A 27,570-nucleotide genomic window follows, 5' to 3' on the forward strand; every position below is an offset into this window, starting at 1 on the left:
ATCAGAATGCTCCACTTCTCACCCTTTCTAATCCTCCCCACCCTTGAGTCCACTTCTGCTCAGGCTGCATAAAATCTGGAAACAGTAAAAAATCACAGTGGGACTGTCTCAAGTTTCTGCTCCCATTATCATGTTACTGATTTAAGTAATGGAAAATAGACAGACATTACTGGCTTATCCTTAATAATAGAGACTAAGAAAAATAGATGGCAGTAAATTCTTCCAGTGGCTAAATGAAACACAACCAAGTTATTAGCAAATTTTCTGAAAGATAAAACATCATTACAATTATCATTCCAATGCCCAGGTACACTTTAAAGTGTTGGGCATTGTTCCAAGTGCTTTCTATGCGATCTCTCATACAGTCCTCAAAACAATACTACAAACTAGTTATAAACCCAATTTTAAAAGTACGAAAACCGAGGCAGAGGAGAAAAAGAGGGAGAGAGAAATGCGATTCGCTTAGATGTTCCCACTGGTAAATGGAAAAGCTGTGACATGAAACCAAGCAACCTACCGGCAGAGAGCAAAGAAACGACAAATACAGTGATACTGAGATCTCAAGAAATTCTCAAACGTTCCTAACGAAAATAACTCGGAAAACTGTGTTGCTTTAGCAGAGAATTACTCTTATCTATTTTTTAGAAAACATGTATTGAATGAGTCAAGTTTATCGAGGAAAGAGGGTTTATTTACCTATTTATATATCTGCCTTGGTTCAAAAAATACTAAAGGTGGCTTTAAAAGGGATCAGAGTAACTTTGTGCAATACAGTCAAGGTCTTAAATATATTACTCTCCCCAAAAGCTAGCTGCTTCCAAACTTGATTTAATATTTTGCATGTTTTCTCGCCGTTGCTTGGTGAATATATTCGCTTCTCCCTTCTGTAACCGTCGTCTCACAGCTGATTTTTGTTGTTTTGTCAACTGACGTTTCACCTTCTGTTTCACCAATTCCTGGAAGGATATTATGAATTAGTATCACTGAAAACTGATCATTTTGATAGGGAGTAAATGGTCAATAAAAGAAAGATTTACACTGCTAATATTTTAAAATTTTCTGTTAAAAGCTTGAGTTTAAAAAGTTCCAAACACTGACAGTATACCTATTAACCAGCAATAAAACATTGAACTGCTACAAAATAGAAGGAATTAAATTCTTAACTCAAATACAGATTACAGCTAAAAGCAGGGTATAGCAGGATAATAGTGAACAGTCACAATTTTTTGAGTAACAAATCCTAGTGCCACCTAGTGTCACTAGAAAAACTGGGAAAAACCAAACAAACTGCCAAACAAACCCTAAAACTCAAACCCAGTAAGATGGAAAACAAAACCACCACCACCAACAAAAAACCAAAAAAACCCAAGACAAAAAAATCTGCCTATTCCTTTGCTTTCTAAGTAAACGTAGGCATGGTTCTGTAGCAGAAAGTTATGTTTGAAAGCATTAAGTACTGGTCAAATACACGCAAGAGCGCCTTCATAACTTTAGGTATAGAAATGACTCGATGGCAGGAGTTACTCATGGAAAAGTCCTCATACAGTTTCTGGGAGAAATGTATGTTTTCACATGATGAATGATCATAAATTCAAATTATTTCTTTATCACTTAAGACACAGGCTGCCAATGCCAAATGATGTGCAAGATGAATATTTTGTTCACAGCAACCTTTTTTTTCCCCCCCTCTGGAGTATTCAGCCTGTTATTTAATCATATATAATCTTACATCATCCAACCTCTCTCCTAAAAAAAGAAGTTGAACGGTGAAAGGATTGAAGCAAGGGGCTCTTCTTAATATGCCTCACCCTGTTAGGCACAAAGAAACATTTACTAAAAACCTGTCATTAAAAAGGAAAGCTTAATGGATGTGAGAGGTAAAAAGGAACTAGGAAAACTAGTCTTCCTAATGTAGTGTTTATTGGACTGTATGCGTATTAGTGTAAAAATCGGGATGAGTCGAGTTAAATGCAGACTTTGGATTATCTCACGTAGTCAGGCAGACAGGCTTTAACAAGTTATCCCTTTTTATTTTACTCTGATGATTCTCAACAGGAAGAAAAGTAAAAGAAGAGAAAGGGAAACAAGAATCAGAATGCAAGTTCCTGCAGAGGCTGAGACCCTATGAGATGGAGTCTCAGGAAAGTCAGAGTTTCAGAAGCACCTGGTTGGTACTGCAGAAGTTTCATGACTGAAAGCATTAGGACTGGCTGAAAGTTTAACACAGGAGTGACTTTTCTCTATCTCAGGAAACTAAGCAACTGTCACAGTTCCTCACCCCAGGAGACCAGAAACCTGAATCAGATCAGCATCATAAGCTTGGTGTCTTAACTTATCACCAAAACAATAGAGCAACACCTTCAGAATTCTGGCCAGTTATTTCCAAATCACAACTCTAATACTTAAATTCTTAATCAGGTGTAAGAACAGGATAAAAAGACATTTCTAGTAATAAAAAGTCCTCTCCCCGCCCACTCAAATAACTACTCAAGTCCACACTGTCCCAAAAAAAGTAAGCTCGGTGTGAAACAAGAGACAAAACTAGGAAAGAAAGCACTCAGCAGATAGGAGACCGGGGAAACTGCACAACTCGCACCACGCTTAAACCAGAGCTCAGACAGGTCTCCACGACAGCTCCAGGAACAGAAAAATCAATCTGCTTTCTAAACATTCTGCTTGAACTTCCCCTTGGTTCTTTACTTCAGCGAGACCAAAAAATAATCATATCAAGCAGCTAAAGAAAACAAGGAGATAAGGAATTACTTTGCATGTATGTCCTAATTTACAACAATTTATAACTCCTACAAATTTAACTTTTATGTTAAAAATAAGTGGGAAAAAAATCCACATTAGTATATTTAAAAAGAATGATGAAATGGGAACTAAAATACAGTTGATCCTTGAACAACGAGGCTGTGTTAGGGGCATGGACCCACTTTACAGTTCAAAATCTGAGTATAACTTGAAGAGTCAGCCGCCTGCATCAGAGGTGCCTCTGCGACTGCAGATTCAGCCAACTGCAGACCGTGTGGTTCTGTGCGTGCTCAGCCGCTTCAGTTGTGTCCAACTCTTTGCGACACTATGGACTGTAGCCTGCCAGGTTCCTCTGTCCATGGGGATTCTCCAGGCAAGAATACCAGAGTGGGTTGCATTTATGTCTCCTGCATTGATAGGCAGGTTCTTTACCACTAGCACCACCTGGGAAGCCCACAGCAGTGACCCAGTAAACACCCTGGAAATGTCGAACAGTTACCGGAGGAATTGTTGAACAGCTTAAAACACTGCCCACAGAAGCGACACTCAGAGTTCTTGTTCTATGTCGATTAGTATCCTCCATATTTTCTTCATCTCTAATAATGAAACAAACATTTACATAGTTAATCCTTAATCCTTAATTATGCTTGATTAATTTATACAATATTACTATCAATATTCTGAAATAAGGCCATTTCATTAAACTACCCCAAATCCTAAAAGTTAAATTTTAGATCTTTTGCTAAGCCAAGGCTGATTCACAAACATGTGATATTTGTCCAAAAAAAAAAATCTTACAAGAAAAATAATGTAATGGTAATTTTTAATTGTACATTAACAAATAAGTACAGAAGTTTCAAAGTACCAGAGAAAATCCATTTTAAGTACGTATATTAAGAGCACAATTACTACATTTTTGTTAGACTATACATTAACCAAACATACGTTAGACAAATAATTATTAAAAAATACAAACAATTCATATGTCTTAAAACCTCATCAATTTATTATTTGAAAGTAATCATTTGAATTTTAAGGCAGAACTGCTTAAAACTGAATATATGTGGTAGCATCAAGTCAACGGTAGATAGTTATTTGAATTTTAACAATAAAAGTGATATTTGCTTTCATTCTGTACATGAAAGTGAAAGTCGTTCAGCTGTGTCCGACTCTTTCCGACCCAATGGACTATACAGTCCATGGAATTCTCCAGGCCAGAATACTGGAGTGGGCAGCCTTTCCCTTCTCCAGGGGATCTTCCCAACCCAGGGATCAAACCCAGGTCTCCTGCATTGCAGGCGGATTCTTTACCGGTTGAGCCACCAGGGAAGTCCGACACTGGAGTGGGTAGCCTATCCCGTCTCCAGCGGATCTTCCCGATCCAGGAATCGAACCAGGGTCTCCTGCATTGCAGGTGGAGTCTACCAGATGAGCTACTGGGGAAGCCCCAAAGGAATGTTGCGCTGGAACAAGGACTTGAACCCTGGACCCTCAGTTTAAAAGGATGCTGTACTGACTGAGGTATCTGCACATACCGATGCAGAAAACAGCTGTCATGCCATTTGAAAAAAGCACTCATTTACCAGAATCAAAGTATAGGTCTCCAGATTAAAGTAAAAAAACAGTCAACAAAAATCTATACCTGAAAGGCCTGAATTCTTTGTTCAACGATGACAAGGCAATCAGATGAGGGCACTCATCTTCAGCCTCCTCAGGGCCCACGAGGATTCCGCCTTGACCTGTCTCACCATCTTGTCTGCCGTCATGCTCACGTCTGCTGTTCTCCCCAGAAAATTCAGTTACAGCACTGTTTTCAACAACCTGCCCTTCTATTTCTCCTAAAGTTTGACTGAATTCAGTCATTTCGAAATTGTGGGCATCAGCATCGTCCTCTGACAAACTACCTTCCTTTATTTGCTCACGGTTTTCAAATGATCCGCAACAGCAGTCAACTGATTCACCTACAGAGTTCCGTCCACGTTCACTTTCTGATCTACAATCCTTGGCTCTTTCTGACATCTCTTCATCAGAAAGTGAGAATTCAGATCTCTCCTCTGTTTCAATATTTTTATCATCTGGACCTGATGGATAAAGTAGTTCATCATCTGCCTGCATCTCCTTTGTGTAGCCACTGGCAGAAACCTCTACGTCAAGAGAGTCCTCCCTCCTAGGAAAAAAAGAATGTTATGCATTTAGAAAGAGAAAAAAAAAAATCCACCTAACATGGGGAAGTATATTCAGTATGACTCTCAAATGGATTTAACAGTTTATAGATTTTAAAGGTTTTTCTCTGCCTGAAAGGTAATACTTAAATCACTTAAGTACACAAATATCAAGGACATATGTTAGTTGTCATTTAAGAATAAGAGGACTGTGAATGGCAACAGATATTAGAAAAGTTACAGAAATTTCAGTGCATACTGACTTAATAAATTAACTTTCAGAGCGGGGGTAACAATTTTAAATTGGGTCAATCATCCTAAATCAAAAACCAGCATCTTAACTGAGCATGTAAAATGAGAAAATTTGGCTGTGAGAATTATGTTCCATGAATCAATTAAAAGGTAGTTTCTACAGTGAATAAAGGAAAAACACAAATTCTGATAAACAGGACTTCATTCTTTAAAAATTTGTTATTCATAGAGCATCCGCTACTGAATAAGAGTTCTTGAATTTATAAGAAACTAAGTATGTTCCCGGAGAAGGCGATGGCACCCCACTCCAGTACTCTTGCCTGGAAATTCCCATGGACGAAGGAGCCTGGTAGGCTGCAGTCCAAGGGTCGCTAAGAGTCGGACATGACTGAGCGACTTCATTTTCACTTTTCACTTTCATGCATTGGAGAAGGAAATGGCAACCTACCCTAGTGTTCTTGCCTGGAGAATCCCAGGGACGGGGGAGCCTGATGGGCTGCCGTCTATGGGGTCGCACAGAGTCAGACACGACTGAGTGACTTAGCAAGTATCTTCCTCTTCCAAATTCAGTAAAGTTAATGGACCAAAGGCAGGCATAGTTTTTAAGTTTCATTTGTATATTACTAGCAGTGACACTGAACAACGATTATAATGTACCAAAGGTCATTATTTGAAAAATTTTTAGATGAAAGTGTTAACTTCTAAGTAAATAAATCAGGGATTTTAACAGAATTCTATGATTTTATGCAATGCAGTGTACAAACCTTATATCACTAAAGGTTGGGAAAAGCTCACTTTCATAGCTGAAACGCTTCATGAAGAAATCTCTAATGCATTTCACATCTCTGTCAAAATACCTGCAAAAGCAAGAATCATTTTTTTATAGACTTTGTTGCTCATCTTTTTCCTTATTAGCCAATGACAACATCCCTGCTATTTGTTATGACACTGTTATCCTTACATGAAAGAGAAAAGGATGTTACTCAAAAGAAAAATAAATCAGTTGCCAGTATCTGAAAAACTACAACTAAAAGCAGAGGAACTAACAAGGACTATAAGCTGTCAAGGGCATACAGTTCCTATGGTTAGAATAAACTCAAGGTTTTCCCATACTGTGACAGATACACATATGAAACCCAGTTTGGGGGCCAATTTCTACTTTTCAGTCTGTCTAGTTATAGTTCCCATCAGCTACGTTCACTAGAACCTCTAGTCAACTGGGAAAGTTGAAGACAAAAACAGACCAGTGACTCATAAGAAAAAGTTTGTGGACTAATGAATGTTACGGTTATATTATCTTTATTACCCATTAGCTGATATGCAGTAAACATCTATAAGAGATTAATAATGCTATGGCTTATAAATAGTAATCTGAAGACACGTTAATCTGGGAATAGAAGGACCTCTGAATATCAGGGTGCTTTTTAGGTAACCATAAAGTAGCAGGAACAGATTAAATTCTCTAGAAGGTGTCCAGAAAGGGAGAATTAAGAGACAGGATGACATGGAATTGAGAGAACAGGAGAGAAAAGTACTCCACCTTAATTTGATTATGCTCAAGTGCATCATGGAATACAAACACATAAAGGAAAATGTTCTGTCATATTTCACAATTGGGCTTGTTTAGATGGTCAAATAACATGAGAAATAAGATTATCAAAGTATATAAATTGATTCTGCCCTGTGTCAGGATGAGGTTTTATGTGAATTCCTTTCTCCTAACAAAATAAAAGCTAAAAATGACAGGAGGTGGTATCATTATCTGTCTGTAACTGAGGTTCAGTATAAAACCACAACTTTCATTAAGGCCATAAAAAATTATTAAATTATGCTGGGTGAAATCCTCTTGGAGGCAACTATGCAACAGAGAGAAAAGCAGAAAAAGGCAGAGAGGATGGTGACCAGGGTCCCCCCTTCTGTGTCCCTACTTCTGGGCAGGCTTTTGTTTTAAAAATTGGGCTTACACCCAAAAGTTTGTTTGAATAAATAGTTCCATTGCTAAGAAAGCTTGACTTCTGCAAGTTTGTCAACTTATAAGAGTAATTCAAATTCTTTTGATGATTTATAAAAGTAAACAGTTTCTTCAGACTTCTAATAAACAATATTACTTTAATGAATAAATTTTAAAAACTGGATCAATGTGCATTTTTCCCCCCTTTAAAATATTGAGGAGTAAGAAAAAGTTCTTAGGTGGAAAGATCCTAGCACTTTGATATCCTTATCAGTCACTTCAAAACAGTTATTAACCCAAAGGGCAGTATGACAAGGCTGAAAACTTAAGAATAAATTAAAAAATGACTGCAGCACACATAAACACAGCCATGTCCAGAGTATACCATTCAGCATTGGGATGAGAAGTTGAAACCATTTGTGGAAAATCGATCATGGTAATGTGGTCATCTTTATCCAACATGAGATTGAATTCATTGAAATCTCCATGAATCAGTCCATGATTTGCAAGTCTAACAATTAGTTCCATAGCTTCATCATATACTGATGCAGGATCTTCAACATGGTGTATTTGACATCTGAAAGTATGGAAATGGTTCATTTGTCCTCATTCATGATTTTAATGAAAGCAAGCATTGGGTGTATTTACATATAAATATTATTTCCATTTCAAGCCTCGCTAGCCTCTCTTCATTCCTATCTGCATATAGACATAATACCTCTTATTCAAAAACAAAAAGCTACAACCCACTCAAATCTGCACCTTCTTCCCACTATTACACACATTCTTTGCTCCGCATTCTTTATAACCAAACTCCTCTAGTTGTGTTTTTTCTAATTTTTTTCCTCCCATTCTAATGAACCCATTTCAAATAGGCTTTCATGCATCCTGCTCCAATAAAATGGCTCTTGTCAAAACCACCAATGACTTCCAAATGACCTGCCATATCCAGTGGTCAATTCTTGATCTTCATCATAATCTGGTCTATTAGCTAATTCTTCCTGGTCCTTGAAGCAGATCCTTTCACTTGATCCTTGGCCTACTAACTCTTAAGGCTGTCCTCTTTCTACACTGATCATTCCTTCTTAGTCTTTTTAGCTAGCTTTTCAGCTTTTCTCTGACCTATAAATTTTGGAGCTCCTCAAAGGCGAATCCTAAAACCTATTGTCTTAACCATTCTTGATCTCATTCACAGACTTCAATCTAGACTTCCCCTGAGCTTCTAGGCATCTCTAACTGACCATGTCCCCAAGTGAACCTCTGATTCTGCCGCACTCTCTAACTCCCAACTGTCTTCCTGCAGCCTTTCCCATTTCTATAAGTGGCAACTTTATCCCTCTAATTAATTCATTATTCAGGCCCCAGATCTTTACTTGCCACTTCCTTCTTATCAATACCCAATCTCAAACAAATCACGTAGGCCCTGACTGTAAAACACATCCAGAATCTGACAAGTTCCCTCACCTTCACATCTACCACTCTGATCTAGACTACCATCATCTCTTTTGAGGATTATAATAATCTAACTTTTCTTCCTAATCCTGTCCTAGTCTTCCTTTAGTATATTTTCAATAGGCAGCCAGAGTGATCCCATTACTGCATTATCAGATCACGTCTCTTCTCAATTCAAAAACCCTCCAATGGCAGGGAGGTCCCTGGCAGTCAGCGGTTAGCACTGTCACTGCCACCAAAATAATCCTCCCATTGCGTACTGTCTCAATCAAAATGGTCCCTGTGATACTTCTCAATGGCAGTCCTGTGAGGAAACAGAAGTGTATCAAATCAACCTTAAAGTTACTCAACGCTGCGCGTCCCTGGTAGCTCAGCTGGTAAAGAATCCACCTGTAATGTGGGAGACTGGGTTTGATCCCTGCGTCAGGCAGATCCCCTGGAGAAGGGAATGGCAGTCCGCTCCAGAATTCTTGCCTGGAGAATGCGATGGACAGAGGAGTCTGGTAGGCTACAGTCCGTAGCGCTGCGAAAAGCAACTAACACTTCCACTTTCTTTCATGTTTAAATATATCCTCTCTACCAAAATAGTCTCTGACCTCATCACTCAGTTTCTCCCCTGAGAGTCAGCTCCAGCCACAGTGGTCTCCTCACTCTTCCCTGAACATGAAGGTAAGCTCCCATCTCAGGACTTTGGCTCTCTTCTCTGCCTAGAATGTTCTTCGATATCCGCATCATTTCTTCTCTCGCTTCTTTCAGGATCCTGCTGAAAAGTCCCTTTACCAATGAGAACTTTCCTGATCACCCCAGCCTTCCACATCTACCTCAGTATTTCTTGTCCCACTTACCCTACTTTATTTTTATCCATAGCATTCACCACTATCTGATGCATCATACAATTCTGTGTTCAGCTATTTATTACAAGTTTCCTTCCATCAGAACGTAAACTCTGTGAGGACAGGGACCTTGTTTATTGGGGTGCCTTGAACAGTGCTTGGCACACACTAGATTGTTAATAAAAATCCACATTGTCAGAATGAAACTGAATTTTCAATTTGCCTTTAAGTCTACTGCTTTATGTTCATTTCTAACCTCCCCAAAGTCATACTCCATTCAATGGAAAAAACTTATTTTAAAAAACTGAACCTTACAGCTATTTATTTGAACTCACGGTTTTAAGAATAATAAATACTTACAGAGGATAGCCATTTATGACTTCCATGACCACTGCATGGCGATTATAATCAATTGGCTTTGGAACTGGAAATTTCCTTTCATACAATGCCTAAAATATAGCAAAACAGGTAAAAAGTAGTGAAGAGGTCATTAATTTTTAGGGAACAATAAAGTTAAGTGTACCTGTCCAAAACCAGGGGAAAAAAAAAATCATAACCTTCACAATATTACAGTTAACACATGATTGCATATGACTTATTCACAGCACAGGATGAGCTGTATATAAAAATAAAATTGGAAGTCAGTTTTCTAATTCACTTTTTTACCAAATATTCATTTATTGAACATTTACCAAATATACATTGTGCTAGGGTTACAAAAAAGAGTATGAAAAAGTCTCTGCCTTCAAGCAGTTCAGTCTCTTAGGATACGTATATCCTCTTCTATTTTGTAAGCTTCTGTCATTTACTGGAGTATGCTTAAAAAATTCAAATGGAAATAAACTGTGATTTAGGAAATACTGTCTTCTGGTATATCAGGAAGTGAATTATTTCAGTATATTGGACATTTTAGTTTATAGAGCACTGACTTTTTCCTTCAGACCACAACACCAATCTATCACATGACAGTCACTGCAGTCAAACACTGGGATCTGAGTCAAATGTTACTACCCACCGTCCATAAATTCATTTTCCCCCATGCTTAACTTTTCCTATCCTACTGTTTTCAAAGTCGTGTTCTTATTACTTCCTTCAAAATATCGTAGTTTTCTGCATTCTGCCATTCGGAATGCTGCCATTTCTAACAGGGTTTTGTCACTGTTACCCAACCACATCAACAACGGTTCTAGCTCTGCACACCAAACCTTTCCTCAGTGTACCAGCACCAACTAAGATGCTTGTATCAATGCTCCATTTTAAAAAAACTACAATGCTGTAAATACTGATTTCAGTCTGAATAACTTTCCCTAGTTTTCAAAACTCCTCAATCCGCTTGTTCAGTCCTAGTTCTCTTCAATACTCTGTCCAATAAATACTCTAGAGTGCGATCATAACAGCCACCTCGATGACTGTCATCCGTACACACAGGGCTCACACTCACATTCCTGTCTGTCATTCTGGCTCCTTTGCAAAGTGCACAGACTTGTCTTTTCCTTATAGACAAGTCATTGCAAATCCCATTCAAGAAAATTCCTTCTACTCTACAGAAGTTTCTCTAAACTCAACATGATCTGACATTTAAACTGATTTTTACTTTATTTTTTAACTGAATGATAACTGCTTTACAGAATTTTGTTTTCTGTCAAACATCAAGAATCAGCCACAGGTACACCCCTGTCCACCCCCCCCCGCCCCCACCCTCCCATCTCACTCCCCATCCGACCTTCTAGATTGTTACAGAGCCCTTTTGAGTTCCCTGAGACATACAGCAAATTCCCAGCGGCTGTCTGCTTTACATACGGTGATGTAAGTTTCCAGGTTACTCTCTCCACGCAGCTCCCCTCTCCTTCCTCCCATCCCCCGAGTCTATAAGTCTGTTCTCTATGTCTGTTTCTCCATTGCTGCCCTGAAAATAAATTCATCAGTACCGTCTTTCTAGAGTCCATATATATGCATTAGTAAATGACATTTATATCTCTCTTTCTGACTTATTTCACCCTATAATAGGCTCCAGGCATGTGTTCATGTTACCTTCCTAATTTTAAGACAGACTGTTGTTACTCCTTTGGTATTCACTATTCACCTCCACCCTCCCACTCCTACGCTGCAAAATACTCAACAGAGAGGTAGGCACAGAGCTGACACTCAATGTATGCTTAACAGGGTTACTTTTATGATGCTGTCTACTCTTCCCTACCTTCCTTAGACAGGAACTGAAGTACTTCCCATTCTCCAGTGACTGTCTGCTTGGTTGTACATTTTTTATTTTTAAATCCAAATGGTTTTGGATCTGAGCCTTGGCAGCTCACGAGTATATAACAACTTTAACTAATGTCACAGTGGTTTAGCCCTGTGCCATAACCCTTAAGGTAAAGCTCAATCTTATTTTTACTTAAGATAAGAGAGACTAAACTTACAAAGCATATTTATGTACAACCAGACTCTACTCCTGTATCTTCTTATAAACACACCAAGAAAACATTTACTATAGTTTGGGAGAAATGTGCAACAGTTCCTACCAAACTGCTTACTCACATTACTGATGAGTAATGGTGTGTGGTCACAGGACACAAACATTGGTATGAGACAAAAAACACAGTACATATGATATTAGTAGCACTTATTTATACTGCCTTGAGGATTCTTCCCTCATGATTACTAAAAATTTAAGTACATGAAACTCCCAAGAAACAACAGGTCATACAACTGTCAATAATTCAAAAATTTAAAAAGTTATAACAAATAAATCCCACTGGAGAGAATAGTAAAAATGCAGTTACTTTTTAATTTAATTTACTAGTGAAGACAAGTAACTTGGATATTTTTAAGATACTTAATAAATCTATACTGAACTTATTCTGAAAGGTAAAAGATTAAAAACTAAGATTTCTACCATTTCTAATATACATACAAATTCATAAATTAACATTTCTTCCGTTGTGGGGAAAAAAATAATAGTCAACTTAGATCTGAGACACTAAGGTCTCTGAAGAAGGTAACTATCTGGTGTTTTTAATTAGAGACAGACATACACATATACACTGAACAAATACACATTCACACACATACATTTACATCATTAATTATTTCAGGCTACTCTACCTTGTTAACATTGCTGCATAAAAGTTTCCTTTATGCATTTATAACACCTAAAAACGCTTTTGCATAGAAGGGAAACCACCAGAAAAGCAAATAACAGAAACAGTCAAAAGAGTTAAAAGTGACTGTCTGCAAGGACTGCGACAGGGGGTAGGGAGATATGGAGGCAACGGACTGATGCATGTCACTACAACCTTTCAACTACATATACTGCTTGGTTACTAATTTAAAATTAATTAAAAGTACCTTCATATAAGCAAATTCTTTCATGGCAGAGAGACGAGATAAATAAAGCCAAGACATGTTATGCCTGTGTTTATGGTAATCACGCTTGTTTTTCAGATTTCGAAAGGAGGTTCTTCCCAGTCTGTGAAGCTTTAATGCAAACTGCTGCCCTTCTTCATTTGCAACAATGTAAATATCTAAAGTCAAAATTTTAAAAGGATCATTATTATATTTTTGTTCCAGTAAGTTCAATCAATTCTAATTTTCTAACTTTGATTTTAGTTGTACCAAATGTTATCTTTCTCAATAACTCGAACTACTTATTCAGCAAAACTCTTTATTTTAGTTACAATTCAAAGTGATGACATGTATTACTATCTACTACAAAGAAAACAGGGGTGCAAAGGTGTCAAAAGTTATTGCTTCCAAAGGTGTTTAATGCTCAATTAAATATAGTGTGAAAACATCTAATTGTTCTTTAGTGTCCTACATGTATGAGAAGGGATTAATAACATTTTCCTTTACAACATGGGACTTCCCCAGTGGTCCAGTGGTTAAGACTCTACACTTAACAATGGTTAGGAGCAAGTCCTACATGCTGTGAGGCGAGGCCAAAAAAATAAAAAATAAAAAAACAAAACAACAAAAACTTTTTCAGCAAAGTTCAATTCTTAAACTGCTTCAATGAATGAACACTGAGTGTCAGAATATAATCCTACAGTAATCAGAATGGAGATCTTCCCATAAATATTCTATTTTATTACTGACATTTAGAACATGTCCTAATTAATTACTCAAGACAAACAGCCTCTCTCTCTGATTTGGGTGAGATTATAAACTGACACAAATTGCAGGAAATTTGGTCATATCAAAATTCTTAATGTACCTAACTTTAGCTCTAATAATTTAATTTCTAAGAATGTAATACTTGACAACTATGAGGAAGACATCTATGCTGATATGAAATGTCATGGATGCACCAAACGGAAAAAAATCAAGGTGCAGAATTGTTAAGGACTGCTTGCTTTCACCTATGATTAAAAAGGATACATATATTCTCAGTACATAATATATTTGTATTCACACAGAACATTTCTAGGACATATAGGATATTAAATAAACAGTCATAGCTTGGGAAGTAATAACAGGAGATGGAGACCTGGGTTAGAAGTTAAGATTCACTTTTCATTGTACTCTCTTCTGTACTTCATCATTTTGCAAGTAATGAAGTTCTCAAAAAAAAAAAAAAAGCCATTTTTTTTTAATTGAAAAAAACTGGACATAAAAAACATTAAGAGGAAGTGTATCTCAAAAAAAGTGTTTCATTACAGCTATACATGTTCACATACCTTCTCATATTTAGGAATCTAATATTTACTTGTATGTGTGTGTGCTCAGTCACCTCTGACTCTTTGTAACCCCATGAACTGCAGCCCACCAGGCTCTTCTTTTCATGGCATTTTCTAGGCAAGAATACTAGAGTGGGTTGCCATTTCCTACTAGAGGGGATCTTCGTGGCCCAGGAACTGAACCTGAATCTCTTGCATTGGCAGGCAGATTCTTTACTGTTGGGCCATCAGCGAAGTTCGCAACACCTGGGAAGCCTTATTAAATATAAACAGTTTGGATAATCATATAACAGACATCCAAATCATAAGACGTACCCAAAACAACCTCCTTTGAAATAGGTTTTCTGATAGTTTTTTTGCTTCTAATTTTTTTGCTCTCAGTTTAAATTATGTAACTATACAGGATAAACTATGTAAGACAAAAAGCCGTGTATAAGCAGCATGTCATAAAATCACCCCCTGTTCTTTATTTTTATCACACATACAAAAACCAATACACAAGTATTTCTTTAATGCAATTTCAGACTTTTTTTCTGTGTTCTACACATACTTAACTTTGCCTTGTTGATCATACTGCTGTTATGAAAAAAAATGTGGTTTTTAGAACTTCCTTGTAGTATTTTTAAAAATTATTACAAATGTCCAGTTTTTCAGATATTAAAGTAAGAACATAAAAAGTTTTTGCCAAAGATTTCAGTTAGTATAGGAAAACTAATTCTTGGTATAACTGAACTGTCAGTGGTAGACTTATGAAAAAACAATTTACCAAATAAGGGTAATTTTGAAATCCATATTGCTTCCAAACAATTGTTCAATTTACTGTTTAGTCAGAAAAATAGAAAATTAAAGAGATGACTCCTTTTTTAAGGGAAATATAAATTAAAGCAAATAATGCAGTCAAAATAGTACTATTAGTTAGCACTTACCAGATTCTTTGCCAACACCCATCTGGTTTCCAACAGACTCAACCACCTGTCTAGAAGACAATGTTTTCAAAGCTAGGTAATCATAGCCTGCATTTGTCAACCGATAGCCCTGGACAGCTAGACAAAATCAAATGAGAAAGATCATATTTTAGTTATATTGTACCGTCAAGTCACATCATGTCAAGAGAACAATTTAAACCTGGGAAGTCTTAGCTGGAAAAAGACTGGCTATCTAGTCTTATGAGTTTTGGCATTTCCTATAAGTTTTATTTCTTCTCTAGAGCAGTGTTACTCAAACAGTAATCTACAGACTGACACTGGTCTGTAAAGGCTTGTTACTAGTTTGTGACAAGTTACACAAACTGAAATTAAGTGGTTAAGCTAAAAATTTTTGTATCAATTTGTCTCAGTAGCATCCGACTCTTTGCAACCCAAAGGACTATAGTCCTTGGAATTCTCCAGGCCAGAATACTGGAGTGGGTAGCCTTTCCCTTCTCCAGGGGATCTTTCCTACCCAGGGATCAAACCCAGGTCTCCCACATTGCAGGCAGATTCTTTACCAGTTGAGCCACCAGGGAAGCCCAAGAATGCTGGAGTGGGTAGCCTATCCCTTCTCCAGTAGATCTTCCCAACCCAGGAATTGAACCTGGGTCTCCTGCACTACAGGCAGATTCTTTACTAACTGAGCTACCAGGGAAGCCCTATACAAACTGAAATTAAGTGGTTAAGTTAAAATATTTTTCTATCAATAATACAAAATTACTTTAATTCTAACAAGAAGGAATATGTGCCTGTATCTTGTCAGTTTTTTTATTTCATCTTTCTAGTATTTACATTATTTTATAAAGGCATGGACCCTTTATAAAGGTGGAAAAGAACCACAAACCATCACCACAGCGGTTTGAGAGGGAATGCCCTAGAGTCCTTTGGCAGACTGTACTTTCCCAAGACAGTAGCAATAGTATCTCTATTCTACCTGCTCTTCTGCACCTGGAACTTCCGAATCCCTTATCAGGAAGTGGAAGTTACTTCTCTAACTTCTCTGATCTGGGTGGGCCTGGTGACTGCTCTGAGCAGAACATGGTAAAAGTGTGCTGTGTCAGTTCCAGGTCTAGTGTTTTCTTAGCATGACAACTTCTATCTGCCTTTTGGAATACCTGCTCTGGGGGAAGCCAATACATGGAAAATCACAAATGGCGCCTCAAATACTTACTTTTGGTTCGCTCCCAAGCTATGAGTTTATGTTTTACTAGTTCTCTTAAGACTTTATTACAACCACCATGTTTAAGGCTGGCTATAGAAGCAACCAAACTGCAGGGAACAATTTCATGGTTCTTCATGCCCATTTCAACCTGAAATTGAAGAAAATAAAAATGTAACCATAATCAACATACAGTCGCTATCTATCAAAACTCTGGTAAAAACTTAACTTTTTTAAACTTCTCTGACCACGCAGTTCCGGAAGCAATTATGAGATATAATTATTACCTTCCCTAGTCATATTTTATATTGAGGAAAGTAGGAAACTCATGAAAATATTTAGTCAAGGGAAATACATGAAAAAGGTTGTTTTAAGGACATTAATTTAGCAGGAATATGCAAAGCAGTTTATGGAAGGCAAAAACTGGAGGTGGTATACTGGAGAACAAAGACAACAGTCTAAGTCAGAGAAGACAGAAGCCAGAATAGGGGAGAGGTGAAGGGAATGGTGGGAAAGAACTGAAGAAATTAGTATGGGAGAGACTGGCACTTGATACGGAAGGGTAAAGTGAATGAAGAGTGAAAGTTGAAGGAGAGGAAGGATTATTAAGATAATAATAAACACTATTTTAATGAAGTTTGGGAAAGGTGTGAGGAGGTAGAAAAGTTGCTTAATTCTATTTGAGCACATTGAGTTTGAGGTGTTGGAAGATCCTTCAAAAAGATACTTTAAAAGAAGATGTTAAGGAAAATTGGAAAGGGTGACCTGCACTTGGGAATGAAGTAATAACTACAGGAAAAAAATCTGTCAATTATTTAATGAAGAGATAAAGTCATGAAAGGGCGTGATCATTAATCAAGAATATAATGGGAGAAAAAGGAGGGATGAGGGACAGAACTTGGGCAGGAATTCACACCAAAAGGTAAACGGCAGCCAAAGTATGATTATTGATATAGGAGGCACCGGAGAAATAAAGGGAAGGAAAGGTGGTCACCTATATCAAGACTGGTAAGACTCAAGTGAGACTGAAATATTTTAACAATTAGGCCACTCCTTGGTGAGCTTCAAAAAGAACTTAAGAATTGCAAAAGTCAAGTTTTGGAAGATAAATCTGGCATCGTTCTGATTTCCCAACCAAAATCTCACACTTTAAACTTAATTCACCTTCCATGCTTTATTCTGTTTCTCTAACATTCTCTTGACCCCCTATTTCTGACAGTGGCATTAAGGGATGAGTTAATGTGCTAAACAAGTAGAGAATGAAAGTATCTTTTGACACTAGGTATTTAGAGGACGTCTACCTGAATTTCAGAATCTATGGGAGGACAAAAAATTGTCTTCCAAATCTTACAATGAATTTGCATTTCACAGTTTAGTCCTTAAGCAATGTCTATTTAAGCAAAAGATAACAGCTCCGAAATAAATGTGTTTTATTCTGCAAATGCCTAACCTATGTGCTGATCTTTGTGCTACAATGCTAAGACCATAAAATCAGTTTTTGTCACTTTCCTGTTTAAAAACATTCAGGGACTCCCCTATACTTAGAATTTATTTTAAATTCTTTACCAAGCCTGTATGGCTCTATATCTACAGCATATCATCTGGCTCTCATCTTTTCCAGTTACATCTCCAACTCTTCAGCTTCTTTCTTACTTTGCTCCAGCCAACCTGGCCTTTCTAGTCTTCAAAAGTTGTTCCTGCCTGCGGGTTTTCGCACTTAACCACTGGTTTCCTCTCCCTTAAATTCTTTGCAAGGACTTTATTCGGCAGGTTCCTTTCTACTCAGCTATTATGTCCGCCCTCCTCCACCCCCCGCCCCCATTCTTTCTTCTACTTAACACGTATTTATTCAGTACCAAGTGCCAGAACTTTTTAAAAAACGGACAAGATTCTTGCACTCAGACAGTGTTGCCTAACTGAAGAGTTTAAAAACAGTATTCAGGCCCCTTGCCCCCATCATGCTGAGTTTCTATTTTATTATCCTCTTATCATCTTCATAACACTTTTTACCTGATATCCCTGTTATTTATTCATTTACTGGATGACTTGTCTCCTTTCTCTTATCTGTCCTGTACCCTCTGCAATTCCCTAAAACTGTTACTAAAAATCCATTAAGTATGTGTTGATTCAGTGAAACTGAAGGAGTGCTATGTGACTGAGTATGTTAGTAGGAAATGCAGTTCAGTTCAGCCGCTCAGTCGTGTCTGACTCTTTGCGACCCCATGGGCTGCAGCACGCCAGGCCTCCCTGTCCATCATCAACTCTTGGAGCTTGCTCAAGCATCCAGTCAGTAATGCCATCCAACCATCTCATCCTCTGTCCTCCCCTTCTCCTGCCTTCAATCTTTCCCAGCATCAGGGTCGCTGCAAATGAGTCAGCTCTTCGCATGAGGTGGCCAAAGTATTGGAGTTTCAGCTTCAGCATCAGTCCTTCCAATGAACACCCAGGACTGATCTCCTTTAGGATGGACTGGTTGGATCTCCTTGCAGTCCAAGGGACTCCCAAGAGTCTTCTCCAACACCACAGTTCAAAAGCATCAATCTTTCCCGTTCAGCTTTCTTTACAGTCCAACTCTCATATCCATATGTGACTCCTGGAAAAACCATAGCCTTGTCTAGTCGGACCTTTATTGGCAAAGTAATGTCTCTGCTTTTTAATATGTTGTCTAGGTTGGTCATAACTTTTCTTCAGCTACCAATTAATTCTCTTCAAGAGTCTTAAACAAAAAAAAAAAAAAAAAGAAAGAAAGAAAAGTCTTAAATCCTTCTCGGTCGGAAAAAGAAGCTCAGGGTCAAAGAAACTTCCCAGGCCACAGAGACTGGAATGTGATTCTGGAGAAGGGGAGCAGAAAGGACGGACGAGCGGGGGCCTTTGCTTCAAGTGGGGGAAAATAAAAGCTTGTGGACAAAGGCTTTTGAAAAACCCGACTATCTGATCTTCTTTTTCCTCAGTCCCAACGTCGGCTGCGTTCTGGGGGCACTAGGGGCCTTGCTCAGCTCCCAGCAAACCTGGAGCAAGAGAAAAGGCACGCTCGGTGGAAAAGGACAGAGGAGGGGGAAAAACGGGGTACTTCTTACCGCTGTCAGGACCCTGAAGTCATCCCGGCTCATGTAACGCAACTTGGCCACATTCACCTTCCCCATGGCGGACCGGAACTCAGGCAAACCCGGACGACCAGGAGCGCGGTTAACGCAGCTTCTCACGCTTCTCACGGCGCCTGGGCGGCTCGCGCACGCGCAGTTTATCCTACAGGTCCTTGTCACTAAGTAGATGTCCCGTTCTCACTGACTTGGGGCAATGAAACATCTTGAGTCTGGTGAAGCACATAGTGGAACAAAGCAGAGTACTTTTTGTAAAGTGATTTTGTTATGTCGCTGAATTGGCTGACTCTTTAACTGCTCTAGAGATCATACCCCGTTTTTGTTTTTTTTCATTTCTGTCAGGACCGACTGTCTAAAGGCCCGCGACCTGCCTTTTAAGAGCAGAGTGGAAATTTAATGAGAAGACCAAGTTTTATCTCCAAACAGCAACTCCTTTAGATGAAGTGAGTTACATCAAGAAAGGGACAAAAAGAACTTGAGCTGGACTCAGGAAACCCAAGGCTATTCGGTAAGAGTAATCGCGGGAGCGGGTCCGTGTCTAACTGCGCATGCTCACGACGGGCCGCCATGGTGGAAGAGAACTCTCGCGTCACTTGGCGTACTTGGTCGAAGATGCTCCCTGAGACTCCCCAGTGCGCCTGCGCCGCCTGGGGGCGGGGTCTGGACTGACGTGGGAGGGCGGGGTTGCAGTCGGCATCTCTCTCGCGCTTTTCCAGAGAAAGTGCTCAAGTGGACGGTTCCCAGTGGAACTACACAGTTGTTATCGAGGGCCTAATTTAAAGGCTTTCGGCGAACTGCGGACACAAGTCCTGGGACTTTTCCCTAGGTAAACAAAAATGTAACCTGAGCCGTACCGTTAATAGCTTGGACCTCGACAAAAAGGGTGCCTATTCTGTTTTTTTATAAGGATGACAAAACTTGTAGGATAATGTTTGCGTTTTTGTCTCATCTAAGGAACTATGGTTTAAGCCTTTCAGTTCAGTTCAGTTGCTCAGTCGTGTGTGCATGGACTGCAGCACGCCAGGCTTCCCTGCCCATCACCAACTACCAGAACCTACTCAAACTCATGTCCATGGAGTTGGTGATGCCATCCAACCTTCTCATCCTCTGTTATCCCGTTCTTCTCTCGCCTTCAGTCTTTCTCAGCATTAGCATCTTTCCCAGTGAGTCTGTTCTTCGCATCAGGTGGCCAAAGTATTGGGAGTTTCAGCTCCACTATCAGTCTCTCCAGTGAATATTCAGGACTGATTTCCTTTAGGATTGACTGGTTTGATCCCCTTGCAGTCCAAGGGACTTTCAAGAGTCTTCTCCAACACCACAGTTCAAAAGCATCAATTCTTCAGCACTCAGTTTTCTTTATAGTCCAACTCTCACATCCATACGTGACTACTGGAAAAATTGTAGCTTTGACTAGGCGGACCTTTGTTGGCAAAGTAATGTCTCTGCTTCTTAATATGCTGTCTAGGTTGGTCATAGCTTTTCTTCCAAGGAGCAAGCGTCTTTTAATTTCGTGGGTGCCCTCACAATCTGCAGTGATTTTGGAGCACAGGAAAATGAAGTCTGTCACTGTTTCCATTGTTTCCCCGTCTGCCATGAAGTGATGGAACCAGGTGCCATGATCTCGGTTTTTTGAATGTTGAGCTTTAAGCCAGCTTTTTCACTCTCCTCTTTCACTTTCATCAAGAGGCTCTTCAGATCCTCTTCACTTTCTGCCATGAGTGGTGTCATCTGTGTATCTGAGATTATTAATGTTTCTCCCAGCAATCTCGATTCCAGTTTGTGCTTCATCCAGCCTGGCATTTCACATGATATACTCTGCATGTAAGTTAAATAAGCAGGGTGACACTATACAGCCTTGATGTACTCCTTTCCTAATTTGGAACCAGTCTGTTCCATATCTGGTTCTAACTTGCTGCTTGACCTTCATACAGAGTTCTTAGGAGGCGGGTAAGGTGATTTGGTATTCCCATCTCTTCAGGAATTTTCCACAATTTGTTGTGATCTACACAGTCAAAGGCTTTGGCGGAATCAATAAAGCAGAAGTATATATTTTAAACCTTTAAAAGGCAGTTATTTTGGTTCACCCCTCATGGGAGGTGAGGGCACTGCATGTGTTTGAGGAGGATTGTGGGCTACTGCAGGGTTGACCACATTTCAAACCACTGCTGTTCAGCCTCTCCCTGGGTCCAGGCTCAAAACTTTCAGTGTAAACTTTGGAACTCAGTATTTACAGGTGTTCTCTCCTGCATGCCTGCCCCCGTCCCCTCCAGTTTTCATTGACCCAAGTGTTGATTTTCCTCTTCTCCAAGGTGATCTGGGTTTGTTGCTTTGTTGAAACACAGAACTAGCTCTTTTGTAGAACATGCACTCGGAGAAGGCAATGACAACCCACTCCAGTACTCTTACCTGGAAAATCCCATGGGCCGAGGAGCCTGGTAGGCTGCAGTCCCATGGGGTCATGAAGAGTCGGACACGACTGAGTGACTTCACTTTCACTTTTCACTTTCATGCATTGGAGAAGGAAATAGCTGCCCACTCCAGTGTTCTTGCCTGGAGAATCCCAGGGACGGCGGAGCCTGGTGGGCTGCTGTCTATAGCGTTGCACAGAGTTGGACAAGATTGAAATGACTTAGCAGCAGCAGCAGCAGTAGCAGCAGTAGAACATGCACTGGAATTCTAAGGCACACAGTCAAATCAGCCCTGTCTTTACAGCTAGAATAGTTAATATCCTGAAACCAGAAAATGAAGAAAGCAGAACAATCTACCCCTTTGACACACCCTTTGCTTTCTTTCTCATTGCTGAGGGCAGGCTTTCTCTAGTTGCAGCCAGGGCTTCTCATCATGGTGACTTCTCCCTGGGGCCTTCCAGATCTAAGGTGCGAGGCCTTCAGTAGTCGCAGTGCTCGGGCCCAGCAGTCGCAGCTCTGGGGCTGGGGAGCACAGGCTCAGCAGTTGTGGCACACAGGCTTCGTTGCCCCTTAGCGTGTGAGGTCTTCCCAGATCGGGGACAGAACCTGGCGTCCCCTGCATTGGAAGGTGGACTCAGCCACTGAACCATCAGAGAAGCCCTGGATGCAGCAAATCTTTGATTAACTAAGCTCAACTAATGGGAACCTTTATTCAAATGGAATTTTTCTTTCTGTAATTCACATAAGACATAAAAAGTTTTTAAAGAAACCAAATTGCTAATTTATGGAGCAAGAATGGGATGGGAAACAGGAGTCTTTTGAGTGTCTACTCCTAATCCAACACTTCAGCAGACATTGTTAATTTGTTGTGGCACAAACCTTAGTTTACATAACTGTAACTTAGTTTACTAAGTTGCTTAGTAACTCTGTACTTAGTTTACACAAACTCTGCTCCAGACAGTGACCATTCATTGATTGGATTGGCTAGAATTGCTGTGTTCATTCTGGGGTATTCCCTGGAGTTAATCAGGAAATACTTTGAAATGTCTTAAACTTTCAACATTAATATATATTTTTATAAAGTTATCTTACCCAAACTCTTGAAAAGTTAAAGTGATTCAAGTACTGTTCAGTATTCTGCTCTCATACCTTGCTTAGTAATGAGTAAAATAAAAAAAATGCACACATCGTCTTCATTCAACTCATTTACCCTTCATCAAACGTGTGTGTCAGAATTTTTCTCAATCTTGGGGAAGCTCAGTCCCAGTCGTTAAGCCTTGTGGTGGAAGGACATGAGTACAGGTAGTGAAGAGTATAATAGAGGTATGCAAAGGATTTATCACATTGCTATTTCTTTCTCCCAGACTCTATCTCCTACCCTTTTCCCCACCACACATAGAGCTTGTCCTCACAAGCTGAAGAGGATCTTGACTGTCCAGAAATTTAAGTTCAGACTTCTTAGATTGAAGTTCGAACTTCTTAGGCTGCCTTTTAAGATCTTCAGTAATCCGTGTCATTAATTCCGAGTAGCATGTTCTCTTACCTAATTGAACTACTTTGTTTTTTACATTGCACAGCTCCCTTGGTTTTCTCTCACTGCTTTCACCCCTCTGTTTCTAATTCTCACCTTTCCTTCCCTTTTTGTTTTTTCCTTTACAATCACTGTGTATGGAGACCCTACCTGCCATTCTTAAAATGTGATGCATTCCGTAAAGCTTTTGCTTAATATCCTTATGTTGGTTTCCTAGTGCGCCTTAACAAATCACCACAAACTTGGTGAGTTATAACAATCGAAATTCGTTCTTTTATGGTTCTGGACCATGCTCCATCTGTAGTCTCTAAGGGAGAATCTGTTTCTTGTCTCTTCCAGTTTCTGCTAGGGTTTGGTGACTATTTCTTTCCTTGTGGTTTCATCACAAGGACTTGTGTTAATATCACTCCAGTCTCTATTGCCTCTGTATCACATTGACTTCCCCACTTCTGTGTGTCTCCCTCTGTCTGTATCTTATAAAAATACATGCTATTGCATTTAGGGCCCTCTCAGATTCTTAACCACATCTGCAAAGTCTTGCTTTTTTTTTTTTTCTTTTTTTGCCATAGATAGTAAATTCATAGGTTCCTTTATATTTTGAAAGGATTAGACTTGGTGTTTCTAAACCTTTGGTTAATGTAAGTCCCCATAATTGGCCCCATAATCTCCATTTTGCTCTGGTTGAGAATCTGTCTCTTCTGTGTATGCCTGGGAACCAAGAATATTTGATTAAGATTTATTTTATGGAAATAATATTTATTTTCATGACTTTTATAGCACCATTCCCCTTTGCAACTACTGGAGAGGTGGTCAGTCAGACCAGGTTCAGTCAGAGGAGAGAAACCGTATTCATTATTTAAAAAGAAAATTTAATATTAAGAATAGCGAACTTGGCATAAAGCTAAATGGAAAACTGTATGGGAAAAAAAGATTAGTAAGACACCACAACTATCAGGAGGATGAGATAAGCATTGGTTTAGCAGAAACTGCAAACTAGATTCACATGTTGCTATGAAAGGGTGTTGCTGCTGGACTGAAGAAGTATTGGGACAATGCTAACAAGAATGATGTACCTAAAAAGCCTGAAGGAAGGAAGTGAGATGCACAAAGTTGATTTTTTATCCTTCTAAGATTACTTTTCAGCAGAATCCAACATGGAGACAACTGGCAAAACAGAAATGTGGTTTACAGGGTCTCAGCTCTACCATCAGAATGTGTGATGTAGAAGTCTGGGTTTGGAGCTACAAGACAATAGCTTAATAAATGACACAATCTCTGAGATGTTTTTGAGATTTGATATGCCATTTGTCTGCCTCTTAGACCTCCACAGGGTAATACCTGAGTAAGAATCTTATTTTTTTTTTTTAATGTATTTTGATTCAGAGAGTAAATATCTTGTTTCATATTCTTGATCTTTAACTTCATTGCCTTACTTGCATTAATGAGTATCCTTGCTTTAGTCCTGTTCTTTTGTTCTTGTTCTACTTTTTTTGTCTATAAGAGTTAAAAATAATCCCATTATTCTAATAGAGATTTTTATAAAGTAAGGGCTTTTGGTTTACCTAAAATAGTGTAATTATCTTGATTCCAAATTAGAACACTTAATGTATTATTCCAAGTTACTCTTTCAAATGGTGGAATTTTAAATGTTTCCACACATTAAATTTTACATAGTTTTATTACTTTTTCTTTGAATAATGAATCTGACTTTTAAAAATATTCTTCAGACTATGGGTATTTAACTGGCCCTCTGTTAGAACAGCTTTATTTTTAGTCTAAGCTACTGCCGAACTTCCAAACTTGGTTAAACATTCATATCATTCCTTTTTTAATATGGCTTAATATGCTAGTCTTTAACATGAAAACATTATTTGCTCACAAGGAGTTCTCATGAAAGTAGACTTTATATAAATTTTGATATTAAACTTTCAGTAGGAAATGGTCAAGTAGAGAATATTAACAATGAGGTGTTCAAAAGAGCAATGTTGGTTTAATTACCTGAAAAGTACTTAAAAATGTCTGTTGACATAAAGTAACATGAAAATGTAATTATTTAGTCACTTGTGTTTATCAATTGAAACTTTATTATAAAGAATAATCTATGAAAAGACTTCTTTTTTACATTTTGTCTGTAAGTTGTTATATATCTAAAGTTCTTATTTTCTGTTTAAAATTTGATGGTCCAAAAATGTACATTCTCTAAGATCCCAGTTGTGAAAATGGCTTCAAGTTAAGCTAATGAAAGGCAGTAACTGTGCCAGACCTCCAAATACTGCAAATTCTTTTCCATAGGTAGATTTATAAATACCTCAATATGCTTTCTCAAAGTCTAGCCTTAACAGGGCAGTTTATACACTGGATTCTTTCATCCTAGCTTTGGGAAAACCACTCTTCTTGAGACACATTCAAATGGTTCTACTTTTATTATTAAAGGTGTCCCTTTTCAAACAGGTTTCCCAAGGATAAGATTGTTTAGTTATCTTGGAATTCACAGCTATCTATAGGCAGAGGACATCTGGAAACTTTGGAATTAGCTTTTTAAAAAGTGACTAGGGTTACCATAGTCACTAATACTCTGAAAGTCCAAACTCATTTATTAACATATGAGGGATTTCCTGTCAAGGAAGTCAGAAGTTGGCTTTAATTGATCTGTGGTTGCCGTCTGAATATTAGTTCATGTTGAACTGATTTGTTTTTCTGAACACATCTTAACATATGTTAAGCCTGTATGGAATAAAGCTGACACAGTATAGTTTAGCCAAAAATAACCTGTTAGCTGGTAGTTTTTAGAACTTTCACTATTTCTATAAATATTAGAGGTGGTGCCTTGTAGTACTTAATACGTGGTCTCTTTATAGTCACTGGAGGAATTGATTATTTAGTTTGTGAATGAACAGTACCCTTTTCTTGAGTTTTTCCTCATGGCTCCCACTCTAGGCATTTCCCTACCTGTTTAAGTAAGGGTAGGTAGATTAAAAAAATGAGGTGAAGTGAAAACTATGCTGTTTTTATTGTTTTAATTTTATTGGCTCTGGTAAGATGGTTCAGAGTTTGAAAACATTGCACTAAACGTCCTGGCTCATCTGAGGATCTTTTCTGTTGTTTCCAGTAGTAGATCTCAACTTTATTTTCTTAAATATCAAGGTAGATTATAGTTTATGCAGGTTTAACATATTTTAGAACTAAATTTTTAAAGAAAACTTTTTAGTTCTAAAAGTATATTCTGAATGTAACATTTCATGTTAAAATTTTTCAGTAATTTCATTTTAGTATTATTTGAATTTTGAACTTTTTTATAAGTGATTATTAGCAGGATCTGCTAATTATCCCAAATGGCTTTCCTGTCTAGCAATAGAATCTATTGACTTCCAGCCGGGGACATGGCCCCTGAGCCAGAGATTACATGTCCAAGCCTTGTTAGAGCTAGATGTGATTACATGTCTAAGTTTTTCCTATGCCATGTGAGTACAAATAAACATGCTTTCTGAATCTTGTCTTTAAAATATTGGATACACAGATCCCCTTATTTCATTCAGTTCTTCTGAAGGCTGTACTTTGACCATCACAATAGTGAGCCAACTTCAACTATGCAGGTGTGGGCAGTACTCTGAGGGGATGTCTGAAAAAAAGAGGTGGAAGGGTCCTGGTCCTAGGTGACATCATGGAGCAAGCTCTCCTGCCATGAAGTAGAAGTTTATTCTTCCACAGGTAGAAGTTTATCACTCTTTTACCAGGAGAGAGCAGTAAACCTCGACCTTATTTGAGTTGCTGCATTTTGGAATCTTTTGTTATAGAAGACTAATTTATACCCTAGCTAATACAGATAGGATTTTAAGTGAAAACTTTTCCTTAAGACTTTAGGTTTCAAAAGAGGCTCTAGGGATCAAGGCTTATAAATGCTACATATAAAAAGGCTGAGGAATATTGAAGATTGAAAGATGAAGGCCTGTACTGAGTATTTCTTGGGAGAGAAATGTCAATGTTTAATGATATTTCCTCTCTCACTTTTTCCACAGAGAGGAGAGTGGTACCGGCCTGTACCTCAAGTCAAGTGATGGGCCTTGAAGAGACCCATTTAGAGAAATTCACATTTGGCACTGAAAATTTAGAGTATATAGAGCTTGGTGACTGTCTCACTTCTAAGAGTCTTAAGTCAAAAGATCGGTGGGAGAGGTCTTCACGATAAGCAAAAGGAGAGTGTTGTATTGAGGCCACCCTGTGCTTCTAGCATTTAGTTGGGCTGCGCTCAAGCGGGTTACAGAGTGTTGCCCATTTACACCTGAATCATGCCAGGTGGGTCTCTCTGTAGTCACATGCTGAACTTGA

At 38.6% G+C, this 27,570-nt stretch overlaps 1 protein-coding gene and 1 long non-coding RNA gene across 4 annotated transcripts in view; one reads left to right on the forward strand and one right to left on the reverse strand.

Annotated features, from left to right (window-relative positions):
* Window positions 1-669: 669 nt before the first annotated feature.
* Window positions 670-19,823, reverse strand: RIOK2 (RIO kinase 2). Of its 3 annotated transcripts, none has more exons than XM_065919215.1 (10): window positions 19,282-19,819; window positions 16,217-16,355; window positions 15,004-15,120; window positions 12,750-12,925; window positions 9,765-9,853; window positions 7,505-7,696; window positions 5,933-6,025; window positions 4,397-4,921; window positions 3,254-3,350; window positions 670-956 (listed from the first exon to the last, which is right to left on the reverse strand). In XM_065919215.1, the coding sequence occupies exons 1-10, from the start codon at window positions 19,345-19,347 to the stop codon at window positions 792-794; spliced, it is 1,659 nt and encodes a 552-aa protein (XP_065775287.1). In that variant the 5' UTR covers window positions 19,348-19,819; the 3' UTR covers window positions 670-791. The 3 variants fall into 3 exon arrangements, with proteins under 3 accessions (XP_065775287.1, XP_065775316.1, XP_065775371.1); XM_065919244.1 differs by lacking the exon at window positions 19,282-19,819 and adding an exon at window positions 18,215-18,551; XM_065919299.1 differs by lacking the exon at window positions 7,505-7,696 and having other exon boundaries at window positions 19,282-19,823.
* A 206-nt stretch (window positions 19,824-20,029) lies between these two features.
* Window positions 20,030-27,570, forward strand: part of LOC136157466 (uncharacterized) — a 107,943-nt gene continuing 100,402 nt past the window's right edge. The window contains exon 1 of the long non-coding RNA XR_010661273.1: window positions 20,030-20,131. This is a non-coding gene — a long non-coding RNA (uncharacterized lncRNA). The remainder of the gene's footprint in view (window positions 20,132-27,570) is intronic.

Source organism: Muntiacus reevesi, chromosome 1 (genome assembly GCF_963930625.1).
Source record: "Muntiacus reevesi chromosome 1, mMunRee1.1, whole genome shotgun sequence".
NCBI classification, from domain to species: domain Eukaryota; kingdom Metazoa; phylum Chordata; class Mammalia; order Artiodactyla; family Cervidae; genus Muntiacus; species Muntiacus reevesi.